Source organism: Mustela nivalis (genome assembly GCF_964662115.1).
Source record: "Mustela nivalis genome assembly, chromosome: 10".
NCBI lineage: Eukaryota > Metazoa > Chordata > Mammalia > Carnivora > Mustelidae > Mustela > Mustela nivalis.
The window spans coordinates 33,410,044-33,434,923 of record NC_139029.1 but is presented as its reverse complement, the minus strand read 5'-3'; the positions used below and the strand labels follow the sequence as shown (position 1 = coordinate 33,434,923).

Sequence of the window (24,880 nt, the reverse complement as noted above, 5' to 3'; positions counted from 1 at the left end):
CCCCGCCCCAGCGCTGGACCCCGGTCCCGGCCTGCCCCGCCCCAAACAGCCCGTAAACAAACCTACTTCCTCCCTCCCGCCGGCCCCCCTGCTCCGCCGGCCGCTCCGGGCCCTCGGCATAGCCGCCGGGGGATGCTCTAACGGGACCCCGTGGCCGCCGCACGGTGCCGCCCCAACCCCGGTCTCCGGCGCTCCGGGCCCTGCGGCCGCCTGGCCGGCGAGGGCGGCGATGCGGGCGGATTCCCCCCGGCTGCCCGGCGGCGGCGGCACCTCAGCTCCCACCGGCGGCGGCGGCCATGTTGGCCCTGATCACGTGACCCGCTGCCGTCGCGCGCCGGGGTGAAAGTTCACGATGGGGGGGGCGGCGGCCGGACCAGGACCAGGACCAGGAAACGGCTGCTCGTACTCCGGTAGTAACCGGCTGGGGCCGCCTTGGGGTCCCTCCCACCTTCCGCAAAGCCAACCCGTCCGAGTTTTAGCGACTGCCGGGTCCTCCCACCGCGGCCCATTCCCCCTTGCCAGCGCGGGTCTCCTTCCGCCCCAGAGCCTCGATCCGGCCCCGGGTCCCGGACCCCGCCTCCCGCGCGGCCAGCTCTTTGCTGGGGAGGAGGCGTCCGGATTCCCCGTCTCTGGGCGATCCCATTGAATGCCCCAAACTGTCCCTCCCCACCCTTTCTGTAATCCCGTTATTAGAGGATTCCCATTTCAGCTGTCTGGAGGTTTCATAGGCACCGCACGCCAATGCGGCCAACGCGGAACTCGACATCCCCAAACAGCCGCTTTCCACTGGGGTGCTCGGTTTGGAAGTGGATGCCACCATCCACTCAAGTGTGCCCACACCGGAAACTGTGAGAGGTGTCTTTGGCCCCGCCCTCCTTCATTCCTCACACAGGGTCTGTATTTAAAGGACTCTTTAATGTTCCCATCTCCATCTCTGTGTATCTCCTACTCAACTTTCCAGGCCTAAGCAAAAATATCTTTTCCTCCCGTTAGAGTACTTCCATCTCTATCTTCATTGTAGCTCATACAAATTCTTATGGTGGACTGACCACTCCAGGGTTGGGGCCATTTGTCAGTCATATGGGTGAACCCAGGACCCTGCGCAGCGCTTGGCATGGCCTGTTTCTTCAATGGCTACACCTGCCTTGGATGTCACTGCTCTAGGTCATAATCTTGTGAGTTCTCAAAATTTGTCTCTCATCTGGCCTTCTGGTCTTCAGTTTCTCTCTCTGCGACCCATCCTTCAGACTACACAGAATGTGATCTTTGTATTGTACAAAATTGACCCCCATTTATTTAAATCCTTCGATGGTTCTCAACCTAGAAGATTTGCAGCATGGCATACAGGCCTCTTCAGACTCTTCTACTACTTTTGCTCTCTCCCTTTGCCATCTTGGCACTCTACCTTTGGAGGGCTAATGGTAGTTCTTTGAGCACTCTGTGCCCTGGACTCTGGGCTAGATTATCCTCCATGCTTCCATATCTGCTGCTTGGTTGAGGGTTGTTCACCCTTCAGGACTCTAGGAAGGCTTCACTTTTCACCAAAGGTTGGGTTAGTTGCCTCTTCTGAATTTTCACCATCCCTTGGCTCCCCTCTGATCTTGTATATTGTGATTATTTACATGTGTGTCCCTGCTACTGGGGGTGGGATTGTCTCTATCCAGTCACCCAGCACAGGGTCTAGCATGTAGGACATATCAGTGAGAAGGAGAAAAGGAGATTTATAAAGGGAAGCCCCTGAGTCCAGTGCAGGGCTGGGAAACAAGGATTCAGGGCCAGAGTACAGTTCAAATTCTGACTCTGTTACTCATGATTTATCGGTTCCAAAAAAAGGTCATATCCCCTCTCTAGGCCTGTTTCCTTAGCAATAAATTGGGGGCAACAAATCCTAGCCTGCACAGTTGCTATGAGGGTAAAATGAGGTCATGGTTAAGGGGGTTAGGTAATCCAGTGGGGGCTAAGTATATAGGAATCCAAACCAGAAACCAGTACCCCATGCTTTCAAGACCTAGTTTGATGATTTAAAAAACAAAAACAAAAACCAAAAACAAACCATAATTGACCAACTAGTACATGCCAGGCGTTGTGTAAGGATCAGGAGATGGAATACCTAGCTAGTCCCTGGAGTACTTTCAGCGTCACATTCTACCAGTTTCTCTTGTATTTTACATGCTAACAAAACTGAACAGCTAGCATGTCCCCAAGTACATCATTTTGTGTTACATCTCTATGCCCTTTGCACACAGGGATGCCTTGAAATGGCAGACCTTCCTTGTCCACCAAAGTGAACTCCTACTTGTCCGTGTTCAGTTGTTAACCTCCTCTGTGAAGCTTGTTCTGATTTGCCCCTCTTTATGCTGTGCTGTCCCAGAAACTTACTTAACTGTCACAGCACTTAAACCACTGGCTATAATTATTTATTTGCAAATCCAATCCCTTGAAGGCAAGGACACTGGGGTGAGCATGTTTAAGTATAAGAAGGGAGTAAAGAAGGATGAGACAAGGACCTTGCCTTGGAGGAACTCCCAGTCTAGTGAAACAGTCATGCTCGTTGTGAGAGATTAAATATGGCCACCGTTCTTTTTGGTTCCTTCTGTCAAGAGGTGCATTTCTTCATCCCTTGATTATGGCTTAGCCTTGTGACTTGTTTTGCCAAATTGATGTATGAGTTCCAGAGTCTAGGCCTCAAGAGACTTTGCAGTTTTGGTCTTTGCCTTCTTGGTATGACACTGCCCTGAGGCTTCCAAGGAAGGAAGCTGATCTAACCTATTGGAGGATAAGAGGCACATGGAAGAGAACTGAGGCATCCTGATCTCCCAGAATGAGAGTCTTTTCAGCCTAGTCAATCCTCCAGCTGAATGAGCTACATAAATGAGAAAAGGCCCAGTCAACTGAAAAAAACCATGAGAAACAGCACATTGTATTAAGTCACTAAGTTCTGAGATAGCATGTTATATGTCAGTAAATAATGGAAGCATAGCTAAACAGGTGATCACAATATAGGATGATAAGGGCAATCATAAGGATATACAGGGATCATGAGAAGAGATAGCTAATCCAGAAAGGCTTCCTGGAGGAGATGGTATTTGGGCAGGATATTGAAGGATAAATAGAAATGTGACACGGTGGGGTAAAATAGTCCCATTAGAAGAAACCACATGTGTAAAAGTGTGCAGGCAAGAAAGGAATGGCACGGACATGGAGGGAGTGATTGGCATTAATTCTGTGCTAATAGCCCATAGGGTTCATGGAGGGCAAGTATTCATTAGGAATGGCAGCTGGAGATCGGGGTTGAAACTAAATCACAGAAAACCTCAGTGCCAGGCCTTAGCATGCCATGCCTATGCCTGATGGTAGTTCTTTTCCTAGTTCGGCAGGTGCTGAGGCTGACTGCTGTGTAGGATATCCCCTAAGGACAGGGCTCTCTCCATCCCTTTCGAGTGGAACTCTTGGTGCAGAGCCTTGTCTCCCTATCACACCAGAATTCCCTGGGGTTGGGTCATTTCTCCACTTACACTAGGGTTATTGGGTGAGAGCAGTGTTTCCAGGGGCTGGACTGGGCTGACTCTCTAGAACCAAGGTTTATGAGAGTGAGGATTCCTCCTCAAGGCTGGCACTTTGGACTATGCAGTCTGAATCCCATATAGAGTTATAGAATCCCTATAGAGCTAGGATGTTACCTTCAGGTCCCCTCTTGCTGTGATCTCTTGGGACTGTGTGATTACTCACTTCCTGCCTGCCCAAGGCACTCAGGGGCCACATCTGTCTGATTCTCTCGGGTTTGATACCAAGGTTTGGCAGGATTGAATCATTTGCTCAGGGGATCCTGGTTTTGAAGTCTGAAGTCTTCAGGGGATTTGGGGCTAGGTCTCAGGGCCCCCAGGAAACGAAACCACATAGGATTCCTCTTGATGAACAGGATGCTTTAGATGTGCTCAGAGCCCACCAGAACCCAGGTGACCTTGGCATCACTCCTTAAAACCCATCTGTCGAAGGCCCATTCCCCGACACCTGTTCCTTCTGGGTCCGGTTAGGGGCACTGGATGCAGAGCGAACCAAATACAGTTCAGGCTTCTCTTCTCTCCTCCCAAGAATGGGAGGAGTTGGCACCAGGCAGCCCCCTCTAAGCTTTCATCCACTGGGGCTTTCTTCTGACGCTCACCCAGTCCCTCCTCACCTGGTATCTGTCTGAGTGGTGCAGGTCATCGGTAGTGGAGGAGTGTGGGGACGCTGTTGGGGACTCTCCTTCTCTCTTGATGGAAGCAGACAACAGGAGGGACTGGAAGAAGAGAAAGGACATGTAGCCTCGGGCCAAATGAGACCTGCAGTCAGTCAGTCCCCTAGAGTTCCCAGTCCACCAGAGCTTTGGGGAGAGGGGCAGAGAGGAAGGCTGAGGGATAGTCTCAGAAGGCAGGCAGGCATTGGGGCCCTGGGGTGTGGCTGTGGGAAACCATGGCTTGATTCTAGGAAGGCGTAGAGACCTCCAAGGGGGTCCAAAGCTCCCAGACCCCAGGTAATCTCTGCCCCAGTGGGGCAGGATGCCTTGCCCTCCCCTAATAGGCTGAGATGATACATGTTTTGTGTTCCCATAGCAAGTAGAGACTCTGGGACCCCCCTTCTGGGGGGTTGGGGGTAAAGCCACACATCTGCAGCCCTGTCTGCCCCTAATACAGGCTGACGGCAGCCCAGCTATGGAGACAGTAAATTAAATAGTATGTATGAGTTTCCCACATGCAGCTAGGGATGTACGCCGGGTCCATTTATCCCAGCGCTGCGGCAGTGACCCCAGCAAGAACCCCAGCACAACTAACCCCCCCCACGTCAATCCTGTGCGGCCTCTCCTACATGCGCCCGCAGTTTAGATTAATAAACTGTCTGCTTTACATTGTGTGCGAGCGCCACAATTCTAAATACCACATGGCACGTTCAGCGGGCTCTTGCCGGCTCTTGCCAAGGCCTGTTCAGCTGCAAACGGGGCTTGGGCGGGGGGCCTAGAGGCCTACAAGCGATCCCGACTTCCTTCCCCCACCCTCTCCAGCCTGCACAGCTCGGGGCCGGAAGCATACAATTCCCTAGGAGGCCTCCCCAGCCTAGAAACCATGCCAAATCGCCAGTGACAGCCCAAAGAAAGCAATTTGGGAAAGATGGAGCAGCCATTTATCCTTCATCTCCGACCGAGCCTTAGGATGTGACCTGCATGTGGTGGCCAAGCTGCACATCCTCAGGCAAGGGCCCTGTGAGGGGAGGGGCGCCTGCTGGCCTGGCAGGGTGCCCTGACTCAGCCTCTCCCCAAGGAGCTGGTGGAGGAAAGAGCCTGAGAAGGGCCTGCCACTTGGAGCCCTTTCTTCGCCCAGCCAAGGCCTGGTGCCGACTGCGGTGGGCTTTTGGGCAATGTCCTTCTCCTTCTCTGGTCCCAGGGAGGACGCTGAGGAGGGGAAACGATGTGGGGGTCCCTGCCCCCCGCCACGAGAAAGCTCGTTCTTGTGTGCTTTCTCTCTCTCTCATTCTCTTTAGGTTAGAAGCCCTGAGAGGCCCAGCATTACACCTGGGGCAAGCAGAATAAAAAAAGGTCACTGGTGCTTTTTAAACATGGACCAAAAAGCAGTAAAATGTGTTTTGAAAAAAAAATCCCAGCATTAAATCATGACTTTTTGCCTGGCTCTTCGCCTCATTAAAAGTGGCCTTTTGGAAGGTAAAATTATCATTGTAAGCGATAAGATCTTTAAGAAAATAATTCACGGCTTCTTCACCCTTTAATATGATAGCCGCCACCGGCTAATTTTTTTCTTAATGGCAATGAGGCCATCAATCTTGTCTAAGGCCCCCTCGCCCTCTCCCCCTCCTCCCCCCCTCCTTCTCCCTGTCCTCTCAGTCTCTGGCTTGAACCTTCTACCTCACGCCTCTTCTACCCGTGGCCTGCTTCCCTAAAGCCTCAGCCACAGGCAGGGGACAGACCCTGCAATGGTCAGCTTTGGGGGTGTGAGCATGAACCTGGGAGCGGGCAAACAGGGGTCCTCGCCTCGGAGACTGATTATCAACACTCCCGTGTCGATGGTGGCAGGATCCACGCATGTTTTAAGACTTCCCGTGTGAGTGTTCTGAGCTCCGTTGTGTGTGCGTCTGCATCTGTGCGGGGCCAGGTATGGACATGGATAGCAACTGTGTTCATCCTTAGAGCGCTGGCCTCTCCCGGGCCCAGGGCCCAGCCCTGGCAGCTGGGCTCAAGTGCCAGGTGTCAGCGGCCGGCCTGTCTTCCTTAACCAGAACCACTGAGTGCTAGAGGCCAGGCCAAGCCTCACGAGTGTGGCTCCCCACCTGCACGGTCCACAGCTGCATGGCAAGCCCCACCTTTTCTCTTTAGAGCCAGGAGGCTTTGCTTACTTGGACAGAGCCTACATTAGTCTCTGCCCCACCTCTGCCCAACTTTCTGTGGCCAGTGATTTCCTGAATAAAGGTGCAAAATCCGCTCCCACCCTTTCTGAGGCCTCCAGGGCCAACCCTTACAGGTAACATGATCACTCTGGCTCCTTTTCTCCAAACTGCCAGATGTCCCCAGTGCCTTTAAGACTTCTCAATGCAGTGGCTCCCTTCTCCAGACTTGCTCTCTTCAAGTGCTGACCAACCCATATGTTTTGGAACTTTTCTTCCCTTAGAGTCTAGGGTACCAGGCTCTCTTGGGCCCCTCCTAACTTGTGACTCTTTCTCCTCTGCCCCCTTTCCTGGTGCTTGTACCTTATCTTGACCCCCCCCCATGCAGGGGTCCCCAGATTCTCATCTTGGCTTTTGCTCTAATTTCTTTGTGCATGCCTCCAGACTGCATCATTTCTGAAGCTTTAACCCTCACTCCTCATTCCCTATAAAAAGGACCATGGATTCCTGTCTTTATGAATCATTTTGAGAACTCGTAAGGAAAGAGTTGCCTTACGGAGGGTGAGAAAGGGGACAGTCAGTGAGTAGGGTCTAGTCCTCCTCCCCAGGCCCCCACTCCCTCAAAATGATCACCTTTGGGGAAGCAGTACCATCTGCCTCTGGGGCCACCTACGGGAGTTCTTGGTACAAATCATGTCATTGTGTGAGGCCTCTCTGGCCCCTCCTTCAAGCCAGCTACTTGCCATTCATTTTTCCCTTTCTGCGTCTGATACTCTCAAACTTCTCTCCCACACTATCTGTTTGGAGGGGGTAGACTGTCCCCCCAGAAGAACTCAACATCCTCCCTGGCTCCCTGCTGCCCTCAGGACAAAGTACACACACACACACAGACACACACACACACACACACACACACACACACCCAGGGCCTGGCTTCTAAGGCCTTTGTGCGCAGTCTTGACCTGTACTTCGGTATTTTTCTTTACCTGCTATAGCTCACCTTCCTCCTTTGAGTCTTAGTGTCTGAGCACCCCCATGTCCCCAGGTCATTCTTTAGCTTTGACCCCTGTCCCGGCTGGAAGAGGAAGAAGTCAGATGAACATACTCTGGCTCACACTCAGACTACATACACATGCACACACACACAGGCGCACACACACACGCTTAAGCACACAGGGCAGCCTTTGGCCTCAGGCTGACGACCAAACCCCGGAGACAGTTGGGAAGAGCTGTTGGGAAGAGTCCAGGAAGAGCTCCTTTTCCTCAAGAGGAATCGATAATGGGGAGGCCTAGGTTAGGATGGGTAGGAGGAAAACACACAATTGTCCACCTACCTTGGGGGTGCCTGGAGCCATGGCATCCTTCAGAAGGGAATTCTTGCTGCCAAGAAAGAAGAGAACAGAGTGACCATCCCACTTACCCAGGGCGTGCAAGAGAAGAATAGCAAGAAGACCCCAAAGAGAGAAGGCACGGCCAGCTTAGCCCAGCCCTGTGCAGCCAGGCTCTACCAAGGCCACTCGACCCCAGCTGGCCCTGACTAGCTCAGCCTCCATCAGGCACCAGTGGCAGGAGCTGGCTCCTGGGAGGAGGACAGAGATACTAGACCCGTGGGCTCCCTCATGAATCTGAGGAAAGGGGCTTTACCTGTCTCCTGGTATCAGCCCCGAGGATTCTGCATTCCCAGATGCCCCCTTCCCTCCACCTTCTGTCCCCAGCCTGCTCCTAGCTCCTATGGGATTGGGGTGATGGAGCTGACATGGCTCTTGTCAATTCTCCCTCCAACATGCTGCAAACTGCGTTAGGCCAGGAATGATCTCCCCCTGATTCAATTTGTCAGCCCCAGGCCCTCCGGCATCGGGCGCGGCAGGCGGGCGGGAGCTGGGCCCTGAAATATGGTGGGCGGCTCAGAGCAGGCGGGGGCGGGGGCGGGAGGTGATGGATGGGCTGTGGGGGAGGCGAGGACTGTGTTTAATAACAAAATTGGTATGCAAGGCCACATCCCGCGCTAAGCATGAGTGATCCAGAGCCACAAAGTATTACAAATCCCTGCTAAACAGATGCTGACAATGGAACAAGACGTATCAAATCAGATCCACTTCAGAAACATTAATATCCCTGTTCCTGTCCCTCCCTCCCTGCTGCCCCCACTGTGCTCACCACATCTGTGCTCCCACATTCACGCACGTGCACTCACACACACATACAAATACATGCACACAGAGGCGCTGTCTGATACGTGCAGGAGACAAGACATAGCCCATTGACATAGGGCCCCTGCACAGGCGCGTGAAAGCTGTGCAGGTAGAACACACACACAGGGCTATCGGTGAGGCACAAAAGACACACACACCCACACCCAAGGCACACGTGGATTCACAGGGCAGGGCATGGACCCAGGGGACACCCACAGGGTCAGACACAGACACACCCAGTGTGTGAGCCAAGGCTTAGGCAGATTCAGATAAAGGCATCCGTTGTCCCCCAGGGGACGTTTGGCAATGTCAGGAGACCCTTCTGATCGTCACCACTGGGGGCAGGGAGTTTGCTACTGGCATCTGGTGGGTGGAGGATATGAACCATCCTACAACATATGGGACAGCCCCTCACAGCAAGGAATTATCTGGCTCCAAATATCCATAGGGCTGAGGTTGAGAAACCCTGACCTAGAGGCAAAGACACACATATCCACTGTCCATAATTCTGTCCACAGTCACGAGGCTCAAACACATAAAAAAAAGACCCATTCACAACAGTCCCCCCGACCTGGGTGAAGAGCTGCTCAGGCGCCAACATCCACAGAAATACATGCGTAGATGCAGACTCCCACGTGCTCAGATACGCACCCACACATGCAGACACATGTGGACGCACACCCACACGGATACACACATCACCGTGTGGAGGCCACCAGGCTCAGTGAGAGTGCGAGCCCAAGGTCTGAGTGTAAACACAGCGCTGTCTGCCCCTGTGATCACATGGTGCGGGCATCATAGACTGCGCAGGACAGCCAGACCAGGTTCCACTCAGTTCCATTGGGTTCTCGAACAGTCCCTGAACTCCTGCTCCCCGCCAGGCCCTGATCTAGGCAATGGGGATACGGAGAGGAGACAGAGCTTCTCTTGAGGAGCAACTAGTTGGCAACTTTATGATTTTGAGCTTTCCCTCACTCCGTCAACAAGGACTGACATCCCATTGCACCTGCGTCTGGACAGGTCCAGAAATGAGGCATCTACTGAAGCCGGAAATGAGGCATCTGGTAATGAGGCATCTGTAGATGCTAGAAACGAGGCATTTACCCTGTTCTCACTGGACCCCTGGCCTGAGGTCTGAGCTTTGTCTGGACAGGATCAGGTTGGGACGGAAAAGGAAAGAGTGAGCAATGATTATGCACCAATCACATGGGACGGGCCTGGCAGGTATGGGCCAGGCGCTCCATATGTGTTCTCAGTTTAATCATCACAAAAAGTTTGCAAAGGACATGAACAGTGGGTAAATGATATACCCCTGTGTTCACACAGGCCATGCAGGGTTTAGGGATTTGAGTTTCGGTCGGACCGAGTCCAAAGTGCTGCCTTTCCATTGCTCACACTGCTTCCCTGAAGATACTCAGGGGTTAGGCTGGAGGACAGAGTTCTTGGAGTTCTTTTTCTCCCTCTACTCGGGGAACATCCCACTGACACCGGGCTTTAGTTTACTCTGCTGGTGAGCAGAAGTAAAGACACCTAGGGTGAGAATGTCCAGACTCTCCCTTTGCCAATACTCTTCCTTTTCCCTTAAGTTGGGCTGGTCCTGCCTCAGGCTCCTTCCCTCTCTTGGAGCAAGCGCGCCTACCCCACACCACCTTTCTTCCAACAACCTGATTATCTCAGGCTTCCCGAGTGAGCCTGGTCCCCCAGGAACTGGAGTCTGGTGAAAAGCCTGCCACTGAGAAAGGGGGAGGTCCGAGCCTCAGAGCTACAGGCAGACAGGCTCCTGCCCAGCCCACCAGCTCCCCTGCCTTCAGTCCCTCCCTGTTTCCACAGCCCGCCCCCAACGATTTCCTCCCTTCTCAGTCACTCGCTGCCTAGTGATCCATGGGTTTTAAATTATAACTGGGACCCAGGAAACGCGTTCCTAAGTACAATATTCATGGGCTGGGCTGACACTTTTAATTAAGGTGATTTACACTGAATTATCCTTGGAAATAAAGAAATGGTGTGCTGCCCGGGAATAAACCATCATCACCAGCCGCCTTTGTAAGTTACACTTCGTTTTAATCTATTTGGGGAATTGTTTATCTAGTTCATTACCCAACCAAACACCGAGGCCGGCCTTAAATAAGGCTTAAGTGGGGGTGGGGGCATGGCCATCTCCATACCCTGCCTCTCTAGAGTCACCCAGCCTCCCTGTGGCTCCTCTCAGCACTTTGAAAGCACTGACCAGAGAGCTGGCTTCCCATCCTAGACGCCAGATCTCAACGTGACTTTGGAAGCCTCCCAGGAAAGGTCCCGAGGCTCAGGCCTCTCCAAACCACGCCTCACTCGCAGCGCCAGGCCATATCTCCAAGTCTAGGGCTCTTTCCTTTCTCTGGATGGAAACTCCTGCCCGCGGGCCTCAGAGAAGTCTGCGGGCCACTCCCCACCACCCTGCAATCTTCAGCCCCCACCCCCAGAGTGTTGCTGCCTGCCTGTCTGTCTGCACGCATACAATCTCTACCCCATCACCATCCCAGAGACATCTGAGGCTTAGCATGCCCAGAGTCCTGTCGGTTGTCTCCTCCTTTCATCAGAAACTTGCTTCTCTGCCATCATCAGCTTTCTGATCACCCAGTCAGAAAGTTCTTCCTAGTAAGTACCCTGTGGGTAATCACCTAAGTTCTCTTGCTTCTTCCTCCACCAGTCTCTCAGCATTCCATCTTCTCCGATCCCAAAGCCACTGCCATTGTCCCAGGTCAGTGGGTCAGCTCATTATCTGTCCCTTGGACCCTTGGCCAACCTCCTCACTTGCCTCCCTGCTTCCACCCGTAGTTCACGCTCCACACCAGCCTCCAGAGTGCTTCTCCCGCACTAATGAAAGTTGGTCAAGTTTCCTGTGGCTCATCAATATTCTGACTCCCCTACTACCTCCAGGACAACCCTCCAGGCCTACAGACTGTCCTTACTGGAACTTTGCCCTCCTTGCTCTACCTAGCTGAGTCCTGGGGTCTGTTTGTGCTTCTGGGCAGGACTGAGAAAGGGGAGGCTGGTCTGAGGAGGGTGTGCGTGCACAGCCTGATCTCAGATGTGAAAGTACTTTGAAATGTGGATGTGCTTTGCCAACAGGAGTTCTGACTCTTCTTCCTGTAGGCATCTGTGTGCCCACCTACCTGTGGGAATGAGCACATGTGTGTGAGCATATCTATGTGTGCTGGAATGTGGGGGTGTATGGGTGCCTGTATGTCATGGACATGTTCGCCTGTGTCTGTGGGAACAAGCCAGCCCTAGTTTGGGAGCTGGGAGGTCCCTGCTTCTCTGTGTGAGTCCTCAGGTGGGTCTGAAATAGTGGCTTCCTGGGGGTGGGGGAGCGGTTGCTAGGGGGGAAGTTTGCTGCTCTGTGCTGTTGGGCAAAGGGAGGCAGAGGGCACAACACCAGGCTCATCCTGAAGAACTTCTGGGGGAGCAGCCATTTGACCGGGACAGGGGAGGCATCCCAGGGGATGGACAGGCACCCTGCAGTGGCATCCACAGACTCGGCAGCTGACTACGCCTTCGCCTTCGGAGGGGTGGGAGAGCAGAGGCAAAGGCAGGGCAAGAGAAGGAAGTGGGAAGTTGGAGGAAAGAGGAGAAAGAGGGGGGCAGGGAGAAGGGAGCATGGAGTGGAAGGGAAAGAAGAGGACTGGAGAGCTGGAGAGGAAGGCTCTGGCCACATACCAGGGATGGGGGATGCCCTCCTTCCACCCGTGCCCAGGCACAGTCAAGCTCTGCCCTCCTGCAGGACTCAGTTTCCCCATCTGCAAAATGGCTGGTCAAAGGTCACATTCAGCTCAGGGAGCGGCTGGCAGGGAGAGAGGAGGGAGGAGTCTTAGGAGCCCAGGTGCCACATCTTTTCCCCACTTCTCTGCTCTCCTCCAGCCTCCCAAAGAGAGGGCAGGGGCGGGGCAAGGGCAGCCAAGGCTGGGGCCCTCCCCGCGCGCTACCCGCGCTCCGCGGCGCCCTCAGCCCGGAGGGAGCTGACACACTCCTTGGGAATTTATCACGCACCCAATTACAATGTTAATTGGCAAGTTCCTGAAATCAATTAATTCGCAAATTTTTTCCAATTAAAAATCCAGATAAATCACGAGGGCGGTGGCGGCCGGTCCAGCCTGCAGTCCGGTGGGCGCAGCGGCCGCAGGGAGGGGAGGGCGGGAGAGGGGAGGGGAGGGGGCGGCGGGCGCGGCTGCCCTTGAACGCCTTTGCCGGCCGGTCGGACTGTCAGCGCGCCGGGCGCGGCGGGGCCGAGACAGATAAAACCATCGACCCGTCGCCGCCAGCGCTTCGGCTTTATCGATCCGACGGGAATTTCACTTGCTGTGCAGATCCCGCTGTCCGGCTGTCAGACACCGGGTGGAGGGGGGGCGTGCCAGGGGTTAGGGGGTGCTGGGCTGGGCCTGGACGTGAGGGGCACAGAAGTGGGGGACGCAAGACACAGCCGTGAGGGGCGGAGCCGATGTGGGGGCTCTGGGTGGGGGAAACAGACGTGGGGGTAAGGCAGTGGAAGTAGGGGGTGCCCCAAGAAAATATGGGGGTGGGGGGGTTGGTGCAGGATCCTGGCTGAGGGGCACTTCTGTGAGTAGATGTGGATGCCCTGGGCAGTGCAGGGGTGGAGCCACAGGGACTAGGCTGTTCTGTGGCCCCCCATTAAGGAGGCAGAAAGAGAGCTTGGGCCCCCATTTTCCAGATCCTTAGGGATCCACAGCTTTTACAGAGGGCCGCAGGTCCTCTGCCTCTATTCTCCCTTCTTACTGAGGGGAAGGCCTCTATAGGAAGCAAATCACCCAGTAGCCCTCCCAGACAGCCAAGAACTCAACCTGGTGGAAAGGTATGTCTTTCCCTCACCGTGCCCCTTTTAGGCTGGTCCCAGGTGTGTGTGTGGGGGGGTGGGCGGGGGAGGTCAGGGGTGTCTGTGTATGCCAGGAGCAGTTAAGAGCATGGCACTACAGTCGAGTGCTTGGATTTGAATCTTATCGTTACCACTTGATGGGCTGTGCAACCTTAGAGAAGAGACTTAGCCCCTCCGTTCCTCAGTTTCCCCATCTGTAAAATGGAATTAATAATTTTTTATTACCTATCCTAGAGAGTTGTTGTGAAGATTAAATACATCAGTGCAATGTAGAGAACTTGGCATGTAGAGAGTGTTCAAACAGGGTTATTATTTTTATCATTTCTATAGTCTCCTATGCTAGTTTTAAGTATTCTCACAAATTCTTCGACAGTCCTCCTGTCAAGACGTAGAGCTTATAGAGTTTAATTCTCTCTTGAGTGGGGTCTGGACTTGGTGACTTGTTTCTAATGGAGAGAATGGAATACACTGGAAGCAATAGCATATGACTTCTGAGACTGGATCGTATAAGGCATTGTGGCTTCCTCCTGAGTCTCTGGGATCACTTCCTCTGCGGGAAGTCAGCAGCCATGTCAGAGGGAAACTCAAGCCGTCCCATGGAGATACCCATGTGTGGACGAACCATCTGGAAATGGTTCCCGAAGTCACTGGCAGACCTTCGGATGACTGCAGCCTTGCTCACGTCCTAACTGCAGCCTCACGAGAGACTGAGCCAGAAGACACAACTACCCAACCAAGCTGTTCCTGAACTGATGGTCCACAGACACTGTGGATAATAAATGTTTGTTGTTTCAAGCCACTGGGTTTGAGAGTAATTTGTAACACAGCAACAGATACTTAATACTTCTTCCTTCAAAATTCAGTTCAGGCCGCCCTTCCCATAGGAGGTCTTCTCTCCTCCATGCTGGGGTTCATGCTTTCTCCGTGCTCCACGGTTCTTCCCATAGAGCAGCCTCTACCCCTCCTTGTTTCTCTGGCCCTGCTCCCCTTACTCTCATGCAATGAGAGAGACGGACCAGTTCCGGCTTACCTCTGGGTCTCCTGCACCCCTCAAGGGGGATTAGGTGAGACGGCAGAAGGAAGATCAGTCAAGTCTGATGACTTGGACTGAAGGAGGGGGTGGAGTGGGGTGGGGTTGGGAATGGTGGGGCAGGCTGTTCCCCTCTGGGTGACGTATCTTCCAGAGTGGGCGGCAACGGCCAACGTCTCCTCTCCCACGTGCTCTCCTATAATATGACCTTTCCACTCCCCGATCAAAAGCTGGGGTGTATGTCTGTTCCCCTTCAGTCTGGCTGGGCTGATTCTGCCTCGACCAACAGAGAACAGTGGAAGTGGCGTTAAGTGACTTTCGAGGCTACGTTGTAAAAGGGGATCCAGCTTCCATCTCGTGGACTGGAACATTTGCTTTAGGGCCCTAACCTGTCCCATACGGAGTCCAGCTACCCGGAGGTTGCCAGGCTATGAGCAGGCCCAGGCCACGTGGGGAAGCCAAGTGGAGGTGCCTGGGTCATAGCTCCAGCGGAGGTCCCAGCTGATAGCCAAAATCCGTCACCAGACATGTGAATCAAGGGGGCTCCAGACGATCCTAGCTCCCAGCCATTGAGTCTTCCCAGCCCGGGCCCCAGACATCGTGGAGCAACACAAGTCATCCCCTCCACGCTCTGTCTGAATTCCTGAACCCACAGTTCCTTGAGTATAAGGAAATGGTTGCTTTAAGTTACTAAGATTTGGGGTAATTTGTTACACCCCTGCTCTGTCCCTTTGATAACCCGGCTGACCTATAGGGCGCTCCCTTTTGTCCCTCAGACAGGGGGAAGGGAGGGAGGATGGAGAGGTTGGGGGAGGACACACACCTGAGCCCATTCTTGATTGTCACCTTTTTGACCTTGAGATTCACAGAGAAGGTAGTGCCTATGCCCCTGGATGTCAGCACAAGGCCACATGGCTGGTCAGGCCTCCAGGCCCTGTCCCTGCTTCTGCTACCCTACCCTGAGGCTTAGCATGGCAGGGCAAGGCCCGTGGCTATGGCTCATCCCTTTTCAGCTCCTTTTATGCCCTTTTGAGGTTGAGGCCTAAAGAGGGGTCACCCTCTTCCCATCCCCAAAAATATAGCAAGGAGGGAAAGGCATCACCATTTGCCTGGAGGGTCCGAGGACTGAAAGCCGAGTAGAGGAGAGTCATAGGAGGGCCTTGCCTTCTACCTAGAGGCTGGGGACTGGGCCAGGCAGCTGTTCCCAGGACCTGATATCTACAACCGAGAGTGGAATCATCTGGCAGGCAGGCTCCCCCAGTTGCTGGCTTACCTGGCAGGCAGCTGGGCCAGCTGTTCCAGTTCTTGTTCCATATGCTCCTGCAACTCACTGGGCCTTAGCAGCACCTGGCAGATGGGGCAGATAGGGGCCTGGCTGTCAAACAACGCTGCTGCCTTTTTCTTACCTGGGGAGGGAAGAAGAAGAGACAGATGGATAAGCTGGGCTAGTCTGTGGACGGAAACCGAGAGTCCCAATCCTCTAGCCCAAGCCTGCTGCCTCCCAGGGCTTCCTGGCCCTAGAGGAGGGTTGAGTCTGAGGGTCTCAGAGACCATGACCATTCGTTCAGTCTTCTTTGTGGCTCATGGCCATGAATGGCATCTTCTTAACCGGCTGCCCCTCTGGGAAATCTATCAGGACACAATCAATGTTCTGTGCAATCAAAGCTGGATCACTCCATTTCATACAGGTTAGGGAAGGTCTTGGTGTAATCATACCATCACCCAGAATATCCAGCGCCCCCTCTGTCTCTCCTTTCCTCACTGCCTTCATAGTCTCCAAATCTGGAGAAGGAAGAAAAGAGGGAGAGAGGGGATTCATCCCTGCAGCCAATCAACAAACACTGTCTGAGGGCTGGTCTACTCTGAACCAGCCACAGAGTATAATCAGATCTAGTCCCTGCCCTTGAGGCCCTCACAGTCGAGTGGGAATGACCAGAAAGGACTCATGTGACTTCTGGGGTAGCATTCTCTCCCAGTTCCTCACTTTCCCAGGATTCTGCCCACAGGCTCTCTCCTTTCCCTATTCGGCATGCTGAATGATCTTCTTCCTTCTTACAGCCCTAATTCCCATCTGTGCCCTGCAGACTCCAGAATCTGTGTTTCTGCCCTAGATCCTTCCCTGGTTCTCTCAGCCTCTGTATCCAAACGCCTAATGGGCTTCAATGTCTGGATGTTCCCCCAAGAATCTGAAAGTCAATGATCAAAAACAGGTCCCTCAGCTTCTTTACCCCTTTCCAAACTGCTCGCCTTCAGCAGTGCTCATCTTAGTTAATGACACCAGCACTCGCCTTGTGACCCAAGCCAGGAAACTTCGCCTCCCCCGAGGTCCCTTCCTCGCCTTACTATCCCTTCTATGTTCATTTAACCACCAGATCCTGTCCGTTCTGCTTCTTCAGTATTCCTGGAATCTATAGTCTCTCTGTTTGGGTCTCACTACCTCTCACGTGGATAAACTCATTGGCCCCTTGTAAACCTAATAGATTCTGGGTTTCTTCCTCCCAAATTGTATGGGAATACGAGTGGGTGTTGTGCTGGCTTATGCAGGCTTGGGGGCCAGCTGGGAGCCTGCACTCTGTCCCCACTGTGTCCTGACTCTGTCACTATTCCTGTTGCCGATGGAGACCAGAACACACTATTCTAGGAAGGAGGCTGAACTTGCCTAGTGCATGCCTCTTGGGGAGCCTAAACCCTTTCCCTGTCACTCTCACCACCCAATGCTCCTCTGCCCTCTGCTTAAGGCATGGGGTAGAGCGGGCCTATTCATCCAGAAACATTCTTGCTATCCACGTAAATGCCAACTGTGGAAAGAGTACTTCAGCTTTAGCCAAGATCTTTCCTCCTGCTTCTTCTTCCCACTGTTGCCCAGAGAGGGTCAGAATTAGCTTGCAGAGAGATAAAGGTCATGCCAGTAATGACCAAGGTGGTTGAGTTGTGTTGCCAGATTAAATAGCAGATGCTCAATTATAGGGTGCCTGGGTGGGTTAAAGCCTCTGCCTTTGGCGCAGGTCATGATATTGGGGTCCTGGGATCGAGCCCCGCATCAGGCTCTCTGCTCGGCAGGGAGCCTGCTTCCCCTCTCTCTCTCTGCCTGCCTCTCTGACTACTTGTGATCTCTGTCTATCGAATAAATAAATAAAATTTTTTAAAAAAGATACTCAATTACATTTGAATTTCAGGTAAACAATGAACACTTTTTTTTTTAGTATAAGTACATCCCAAATACTGCATGGCATATACTGATACTAAAAGTTACTCATTATTTTTCCAAAAATCAAATTTACCTGGAGGTCATATATTTTTATTTGCTAACTCTAGCAACCCCATGCCTGAAGGAGCTCCCAGTTCAGGCTGAGCACAGGAACTTCGCTTTGAGGTTGAGTACGGTCCCAGCTCTCCTGGATGCCCAGACTGAGTCATCTCAGAGCTCAAAGAAAGCAGTAGTTCATTCTGGGTGTGTGTTTTGAGGAGTGAAAAAAGAAAAGTCTTCACCAAAGAAATGAAATATAAGTTGCACCTTAGAAGTGTTTCAAGGAGAATGGAAACAAATGAATGAGTTGTGAGTTTCCTGTGGGCAGTGGTCATTTCTTATCCAACTTGATATTTACAGACAATTGAAAACAGACCTGATGTTGACTAGATGTGCAGTAATGAAGCAAAGGAGAGGAAATGAGGAAGGGAAAGGCTGTAGGAAAAAGAGCGGATCATCTTAGAAGCCAGATGACTTTTCGCAGAGCTGGGAGGTCCACTGTGGAGGCTTGGCATATGCCCAGGGTGGGGGTAGGTGTGGCTCTAGTTTGTGTGGATAAGTCTCTGAGGAGGGGAAGAGGCCCTATTGATCATGTGCCTTGCTGGTTAAGCCTCAGATGCTCAGGACAGCTGGAAGGCAGTTCTGAGTCTAAGAAGCAGATGTGGCCTGGTCTGGAAGATGGGAAATGAGGATTCTAGTCTCAGCTCTGCCTTGAACTTCATTCGGCCTGAGACTCTCAGAGGTGAGTGAGACCCTAGAAGTTCTGCAGGCCCATTACCTTTGTTTTACAGGTGGGGAAACCAAGGCTCTAACTGGATAGTGACCCCTGTACTCAGATCATGATCTCTACACTTCATTCACTTATTCACTTAGCAAACATTTATGAAACAATTATTTTACTTCAGGGATTATTCTAGGAGAAACTGGAGTTCAGAGATAAATAAAACACATGCTTGGCCTGAAGGAGATCACAAAATAAGAGGAAAGCTGAAGAAGGGTCAGTGGGTCCAGTCAGGGCTGAGGGAGGTGGAAACAGGTGCTCCACGGTGGAGGCTGGAGGGGCCGGAGGGTGGTTGGGAGAGAGTCCAGGGGGAGGCAGTGCCTGATGGAAGACATAAGGGGTGAATCAGGGAGAACTGACAAGGCTTTTGAAATGGATCATTGAAGCAAGGCCTGGGGCAGAACTGGGGGAAATGGTAAGGGAGGAGACCTGACAAAGAGGAGGATCCAGGGCATGGGGTCTGAGCTGACATGGAAATATCAGGGTTTCTGCCCCTTTAAGCCTGGGCCACCAACTCTGGCTCCTAGGGATTTCTAGAGCCCAGAATTTTCCCTCCAAGGTTGGGACCAGGGATCAGCAGTCCTATATAGTTGTTCTTAGTTCATCTGCTTTGCTGCCACAGAGATCTACTTTTCTGAGCTTGGCCTCGGTTTCCCCATCAGGACAATGGGCCCTCTTCCTGGCTCTAGCTTTAGGAATAGCATTGACAGTGATCAGCCGAGGGGCCCTGAAGCCTATGCCCTCCATCCCACCGCCCATTTTCTCAGGGGTTAGAGTGGCAGGTGTCAGCCTGGCCATGGGCCCCCTGCTTCCCCTCCCCCGCTGTGTTCCCTATAATTTTATATTGAGACCTGTGGTCATGACGTGGGTTTTACTGCACTAACGACATGGCCTGCCCAGGTTTAATGACAAAATCCATACTCTGGCCCTGGGCCTGCTCCTCGTTTGCATAATTCCCAGAATACAGCTCCCTGAAGCTTTTGACCTGGGCCATTACAGTGGCCGTAAAACGGGCCATAAAACCGCTGGGAATGGCCAAGAGGAGGGGGCTGTGGTCTTGTGGGGGGTGGGAATGAAGTCCTCAACCCCCTACTCTTCCTAGACCAGAGTAGGCATCCTGGCCCTTATCTTCCACAGTTCCCAGAATTATGAAAGTCCTTCTCAAGCTGGAGAGACCTCTGGAAATCCCTAGTATAGCTGCCCATCTGATGTAGGAATCCCTTCTCCAACGCCAATGCCAGCATCACAGGCAGGCAGACCAAGCCCTCCAGAGGAAGGCTGTCAGAAGGCATCTGCTCCTTGAGCATCCCTCACTCCTGCCCCGCCCTCCTCAACTCCCCCTCCAGCTACCCAGGCCCTTTGCCACAGGTGGGTCCAGGTCATGCTGGCCTAGGCTGAATTTTGTCCCTCTTCAGGAAGCCTAGCTCCACAGGGAGGTCAGGAGGCAGGCTGAGCAGCCTAGTGGGTAGACGCGGGAAGCATGAGGGGCTGGGGACAGGGACTGGGACGGGCTGTCAGTGCTAAAGATGATGAATGGGGGAGGTGAGGCAGGAGGCCCGGTGTTATCGGCGGCGGATGGCGGCGCGGGCCGCTCGCCGCTCCTGTTAATCCCCGGGCGCTGCCTCAGCCCTTGCACTGATAACGAGGAAATGGGACTGACAACAATTTTTAGCTGAGAGATTCTTCACCAAAATGCCAGGCGGCCCGAGGTCTGACAGCGCCTGATTGAGTGTGTGAGTGTGTGGGGGGAACGCCCGCGGCCCCCTCCCCTCCCATGCAAAGATGGATCGCTCATTCCGCCTCCCGTCCACATTCATTACCGCACCTCCCTCCCGCCCCCGCCCCGCGCGCCTGCCACCGCCACTTGCCCGCCTGCCGCAGGTATCCCCCCGAAGCAGGAGGAGGCCAGGGAGCAGTGGGGCCCGACCCTGTCCTCAGCCTGCCGCAGGGCACCTCGAGCTCCAAGGGCCAGAGGCGATGACAGCGTCGATCTCCCTAGCTGTGTGACCTCCATAAGGACCCCCCACCCCCCTGCGCGTTCTGAGCTGCTTGGAACAGCACCCCACCCAAAACGGTGAGGCTCCACCGGGAAGGGACCGGCCGCAGGCTGTGAAGCCCGCTAGGCATGCCGAGGAGAGCCGAGCGCTCCCGCCAAGTAGGCTTTTCCTTGCCCGGCCAGGCTCCAACCGGTCGCGCCCCGAGGCCTCGGAACCCGGCCTCGGGCACCTGGGGTCCCAGATCAGCCCTCTGCTGCCCCCCTCTGTTGGGAAGTGCTGACCATTGGGAGCAGGAACTCCAGGGCCCGGCAAAGCTGCTCCTCCTCTGCCAACTTCCATAGTGAAGCCTGGCCTTAGGACCGGACGCTGGGGGCTGAGGGCTCATTGAGAGGGAAAGCCCTTCCTTCCTAGGTCACTAACCCACATCCGACCCTGCGACGCCCCGCCCAGCGATGGCTTTTCCGGGTTGGCTTCTTTGGTTGTGTCCTAGTTCTGTCGCTTGTGGGTTCCATGCTTGGCTCTCTGTTTAAGCAGCAAGACCCGTCTTCACTTTTCTCTGCAGACCACAAGTCAGGGCTTGACTGCCCAGTGTCTGATGTAGAAAGGTGGAAGGTTAAATAAGAGTGAGGGTACCACTAATGGGGCATGGCAACACAAGCTGGGCCTTTTAAGAGAATGTGTGTGTGTACAGGTGTGTGTTTGTGCATACAAACGTGTGTGTCCCACCCTCCCCTTCACCGAACCCCCAGGAGAAAGGCTTCCATTTCTTGGTGAGCAAGACACAGAGGAGCCTTCAAGCAGAATTCAATAGAGTTGTGTCTTACCAGCTGTGAGACCTTGGGCCAATCACCTAACACTACTGAGCTTTGGCTTTTCCCATGCAAAACAGGTATAATAATATATAACTCCCACGACCTTGGTGAAGATTCCATTAAACCAGGGCTCAGTACGAAGTGATGAGTCATTATCATTTCTAGTATGTCGCTAGCACAGTTTGTTGCTTGTGCCTGTATCTGTCCCCTTCTGACACCAGCCTGGCTTTGCCCTCTATCTGGCCTTCTTCCCTGCCATGGTCAAGATTGTGTACCATTCCCTAGGTACCCTGGCCCTGGCCTCTCTGGCCTCCATGGAGGTCCTTCCTCCTAAACATGCATACCCATCTATCTGTTGATTGGTTTGCATGCCAGCGTATCCATCGGTCCATCCACCTAACCATTTATCCATTATCTGCGTATTAATAAAAATAACGTTTTATTGAGTGTTATTGTACATTAGGCTGTAGGTTTAATGTTGTGCTTGTGCCTATTTTATCCCATCTCATATCTTTACAACAGTCCTGTGATGTAGATATTATTGGAATCACATTGATGAGGAAAATGGGGTTCGGAACAACGAAAGACAGAGCTAGAAGGTTTTAGAGCAGGATTTCAGTTCAGGGCCGTCCAACTCCAAAGCTAGTGCTCCTCACCACTGCATGATACCCAGCTACTTACCTACCTATCTACTCACCTACGCCATAATTCAATAATAGTCAACCAATGTCAGTTGGATGCTGACAGTGAGCCTACTTTTGTACCCATGCCATGCAGTAATGAACAAGACAGGTGCACTCTCTGCTCTCAAGGAGCTTGGGAACTGACTGCAGATAGGGACCTGAAACACACATCCCCAGAGTGGTTTTAGAAAAAGGGAAGTACATGGAGCCGTGGGAGTGAATTAGCTGGCCTGGGAGGGGAAGGCAATGATATTCGAGCAAAGGTGTGAGGGATGAGGGGGAACCAGCCAGGCAATGATTGTGGGGAAGTGATGTTCTAGGTACAAAACAGCATTCTGAAGGTCCGGAAGAGGAGAAGGACCAACTGAGGAGCTGGAAGGTGTGCAGTGTGCCTGCAGCCGAGTGAGTGAGGGGCTGAGGGTTGAGATATAATGAGAGAGAGGCCAGATCCTGGACTGCTTTTTAATTACATTAAGGATTTTTTTTTTTTTAATGTACAGGAGGGTTTTAAGAGAGAGACATATCAGGCTTGCACTTAAAAAGATCATTCTAACTGCAGAGAATGGTCTGACGGGGCGAAGTAGAGAGCGCAGGAAGGCTGCTTTGAAGGTGATCTCACTGACTCAGGTGGGATACTGTGGTGCCTTGCTGGAGGGCGATGGTGGTGATGATGGTGTTGGTGATGGAGGTGAGCAAAAGGGAATGGGTTGGACATGGTGGGTAAAGGACTGAAAAGAGCCAAGGGTGATTCCAAGTTTTCTGGCTTGAGCAACAGGAGGACGAGCAGCCGGCTTGGTGAGGAAGCAAATGAGTTCAACGTTGGATGTGGTGCTTAGCTTGAGGACGCCTTAGCAGACGTCCATTTGAAAATGTTTGCCAGGTACTCTGTGGGAGCCAGAGCCAGAATGACAGAGCTGGAGACGCTGGCATAGAGGTAAGAGCTGAAGTTACCAAGGCATTCTCTGTGCCAGGCACAATGTCTGGCATATGGTAAATAGTCAGTACATATTTACAGAATGAATGAACCGGTTAAGGAAGTTGAGTGTAGGTGAGATCGGCCAGGGAGCAAGTACACAGAAAGAAGAGGCTGGAACAGACCCTGAATAACTCCGACAGGTGGAGAAAGTTTAAGTCATCAAGGACCGAGAACTGTCAAGAGGATGACGAAAACAAGAGTGATGTCATCAAAGCCGAGAAGGAAAGAGTGTCGAGGAGGGGGTGGTCATCGGTAGGGTCACATGCTGCCGAGAGGTCAAGAACATAAGGCGTGAAGAGAGTCCCCTCCACCCATTATATCTACAATACAGCCGTCTACCCCCACTTCATCCATCCGTCACCATCCAGACCACCTAATTACTCATCCTGCCCCCTCTTGCTCTTTCCCTTTCTCCGTCTCCTCCCTCCAGAAAACCGTGATTGGCGCCTCTGTCGAGCGTGGGACAGGAAGAGTTAACATGCTGACAGATGGCATTTTTTACCTTCAGTCAATATGAACAAGGCCCCAAGACTATGATTCCAAACATCTGGATTTCATCAATATGTGATCTGTCATCGTATATTGGCATTCCCCAGTCCCCGCGCCAGAGCAATGCGGCTGGTTTTATTAATACGTCAAATACATTATCCGTGTAATACACTTGTCTGGCTGGGGCCTCCCGCTGGGGCGGGGCGGCGGATTTGAATGTATGATGAATCAGTTTGCATTACATGTTCGTAAGTCATCATTTGTCAGGATTAATAGGCATCCCTGGTCGAGGAGGTGGGGGTAGGGCCGCCGGAGGAGAGCCGTGCATTTAGCGGTGGCCCGTATTTATCTGCCAGTACCCAGGGATGCCCTGAAAACAACCATGTACCCTCCTGCCCAGACAGACCCTGGGGCCGCGGCTGGTGCTCAGGGGGAGGCTGACATTTTTAGCAGTTCCTGAGTCCCTCGGAACCCCATAGGCCTATCTGTCTCTGTTTTGGGCTGGGCAAACAACCATCCGAAGGGTATGGCCGGGGCCATTGGCACCAGCTGGCTAACTCTTTCTCTCACTCTATGGGACTTGGAATTCCTTCTTCCAGGGAGACTTCTTGACTCCCCAGATCATGCCAGGTGGCTTCTCTATGTTCCCCCAGCCTCTCGTGCCACCTCTAGTGACCCAGTGGTACCACTGCCTATTCTGCGTCTGTCACCCTCGGTAGACTGGAAATTTCTCGAGGGCAAGGATTAACTTGTTTACAGCTGCAACTCCAGCATCTAGCAGAGGACAGAGCCCCAAGATAGAGAATGGTAATAGTAATCATAGAAATCAATAAATATTCTTGGAATGAACAAATGAATACATGACGGTTGACCTTGATAAGTTACCCAAAGGACGCAGATGTTAGCTGGGAGACATCGTGGGAGTTTTTCTCTGACTTCTTGCCTCTGCCCTGACCCTTATCTAGGTCTGGTCCTCTATCCTACTGTAAGTGCCTTGTCCTTAATTTGTTCCTCTTCCTTTCATGAGATGGTGCAGACCCCCTCACATAGCACCAGTTCCTTACATGTGGCCTTGATACGTAGATATAATACACAGGTGACACATTCATGCTCGCATGCCGTCTTCCTTTCTCCCACCTCTGCCTACAAAAGCTCAGACTGGCCCTGCCCACTCCACATGGCCTCCTACCAGCGCCAGGTCCTTAGGAAACAAGAGCCTGGCTGGTCCCCTGACCCCACTCGTGATGGATGCTCTTTCCTGTCTCTAGACAGTGGAGGGGGCCTGCATTGAGCCAGCCATGTCTCCTGGGTGGCCAATGGCAAACTTACGCAGGACAGCCCGGTGGAGGTCAGCCTGTGGACAGGTTTAGGCTCAGACTTGGGCTCGAACTGGAGCCAAGGGCTCAGGGCCAACGCGAGATCAAGGTCACAGTGTGA

General features: G+C 53.0%; 1 protein-coding gene and 1 long non-coding RNA gene across 9 annotated transcripts in view; one reads left to right on the top strand and one right to left on the bottom strand.

Annotated features, from left to right (window-relative positions):
* The window catches only part of RNF220 (ring finger protein 220), a 224,376-nt gene that overhangs the window by 19,085 nt on the left and 180,411 nt on the right, over positions 1 to 24,880 (bottom strand). For 4 of the 8 annotated variants that reach the window (XM_082687258.1, XM_082687259.1, XM_082687260.1 and 1 more), the window contains exons 3-5: positions 15,732 to 15,864; positions 7,704 to 7,749; positions 4,178 to 4,279 (exon numbers count right to left, since the gene is read on the bottom strand). In XM_082687258.1, the coding sequence (XP_082543384.1) occupies positions 4,178 to 4,279; positions 7,704 to 7,749; positions 15,732 to 15,864 (281 nt within the window). Of the gene's footprint in view, positions 1 to 62; positions 317 to 4,177; positions 4,280 to 7,703; positions 7,750 to 15,731; positions 15,865 to 20,764; positions 20,893 to 24,880 lie in introns of those variants that run through there. The other 4 variants (XM_082687262.1, XM_082687263.1, XM_082687264.1 and 1 more) reach the window with 4 other exon arrangements.
* Positions 18,313 to 24,880, top strand: part of LOC309842721 — a 48,822-nt gene continuing 42,254 nt past the window's right edge. The window contains exon 1 of the long non-coding RNA XR_014299745.1: positions 18,313 to 18,447. This is a non-coding gene — a long non-coding RNA (uncharacterized lncRNA). The remainder of the gene's footprint in view (positions 18,448 to 24,880) is intronic.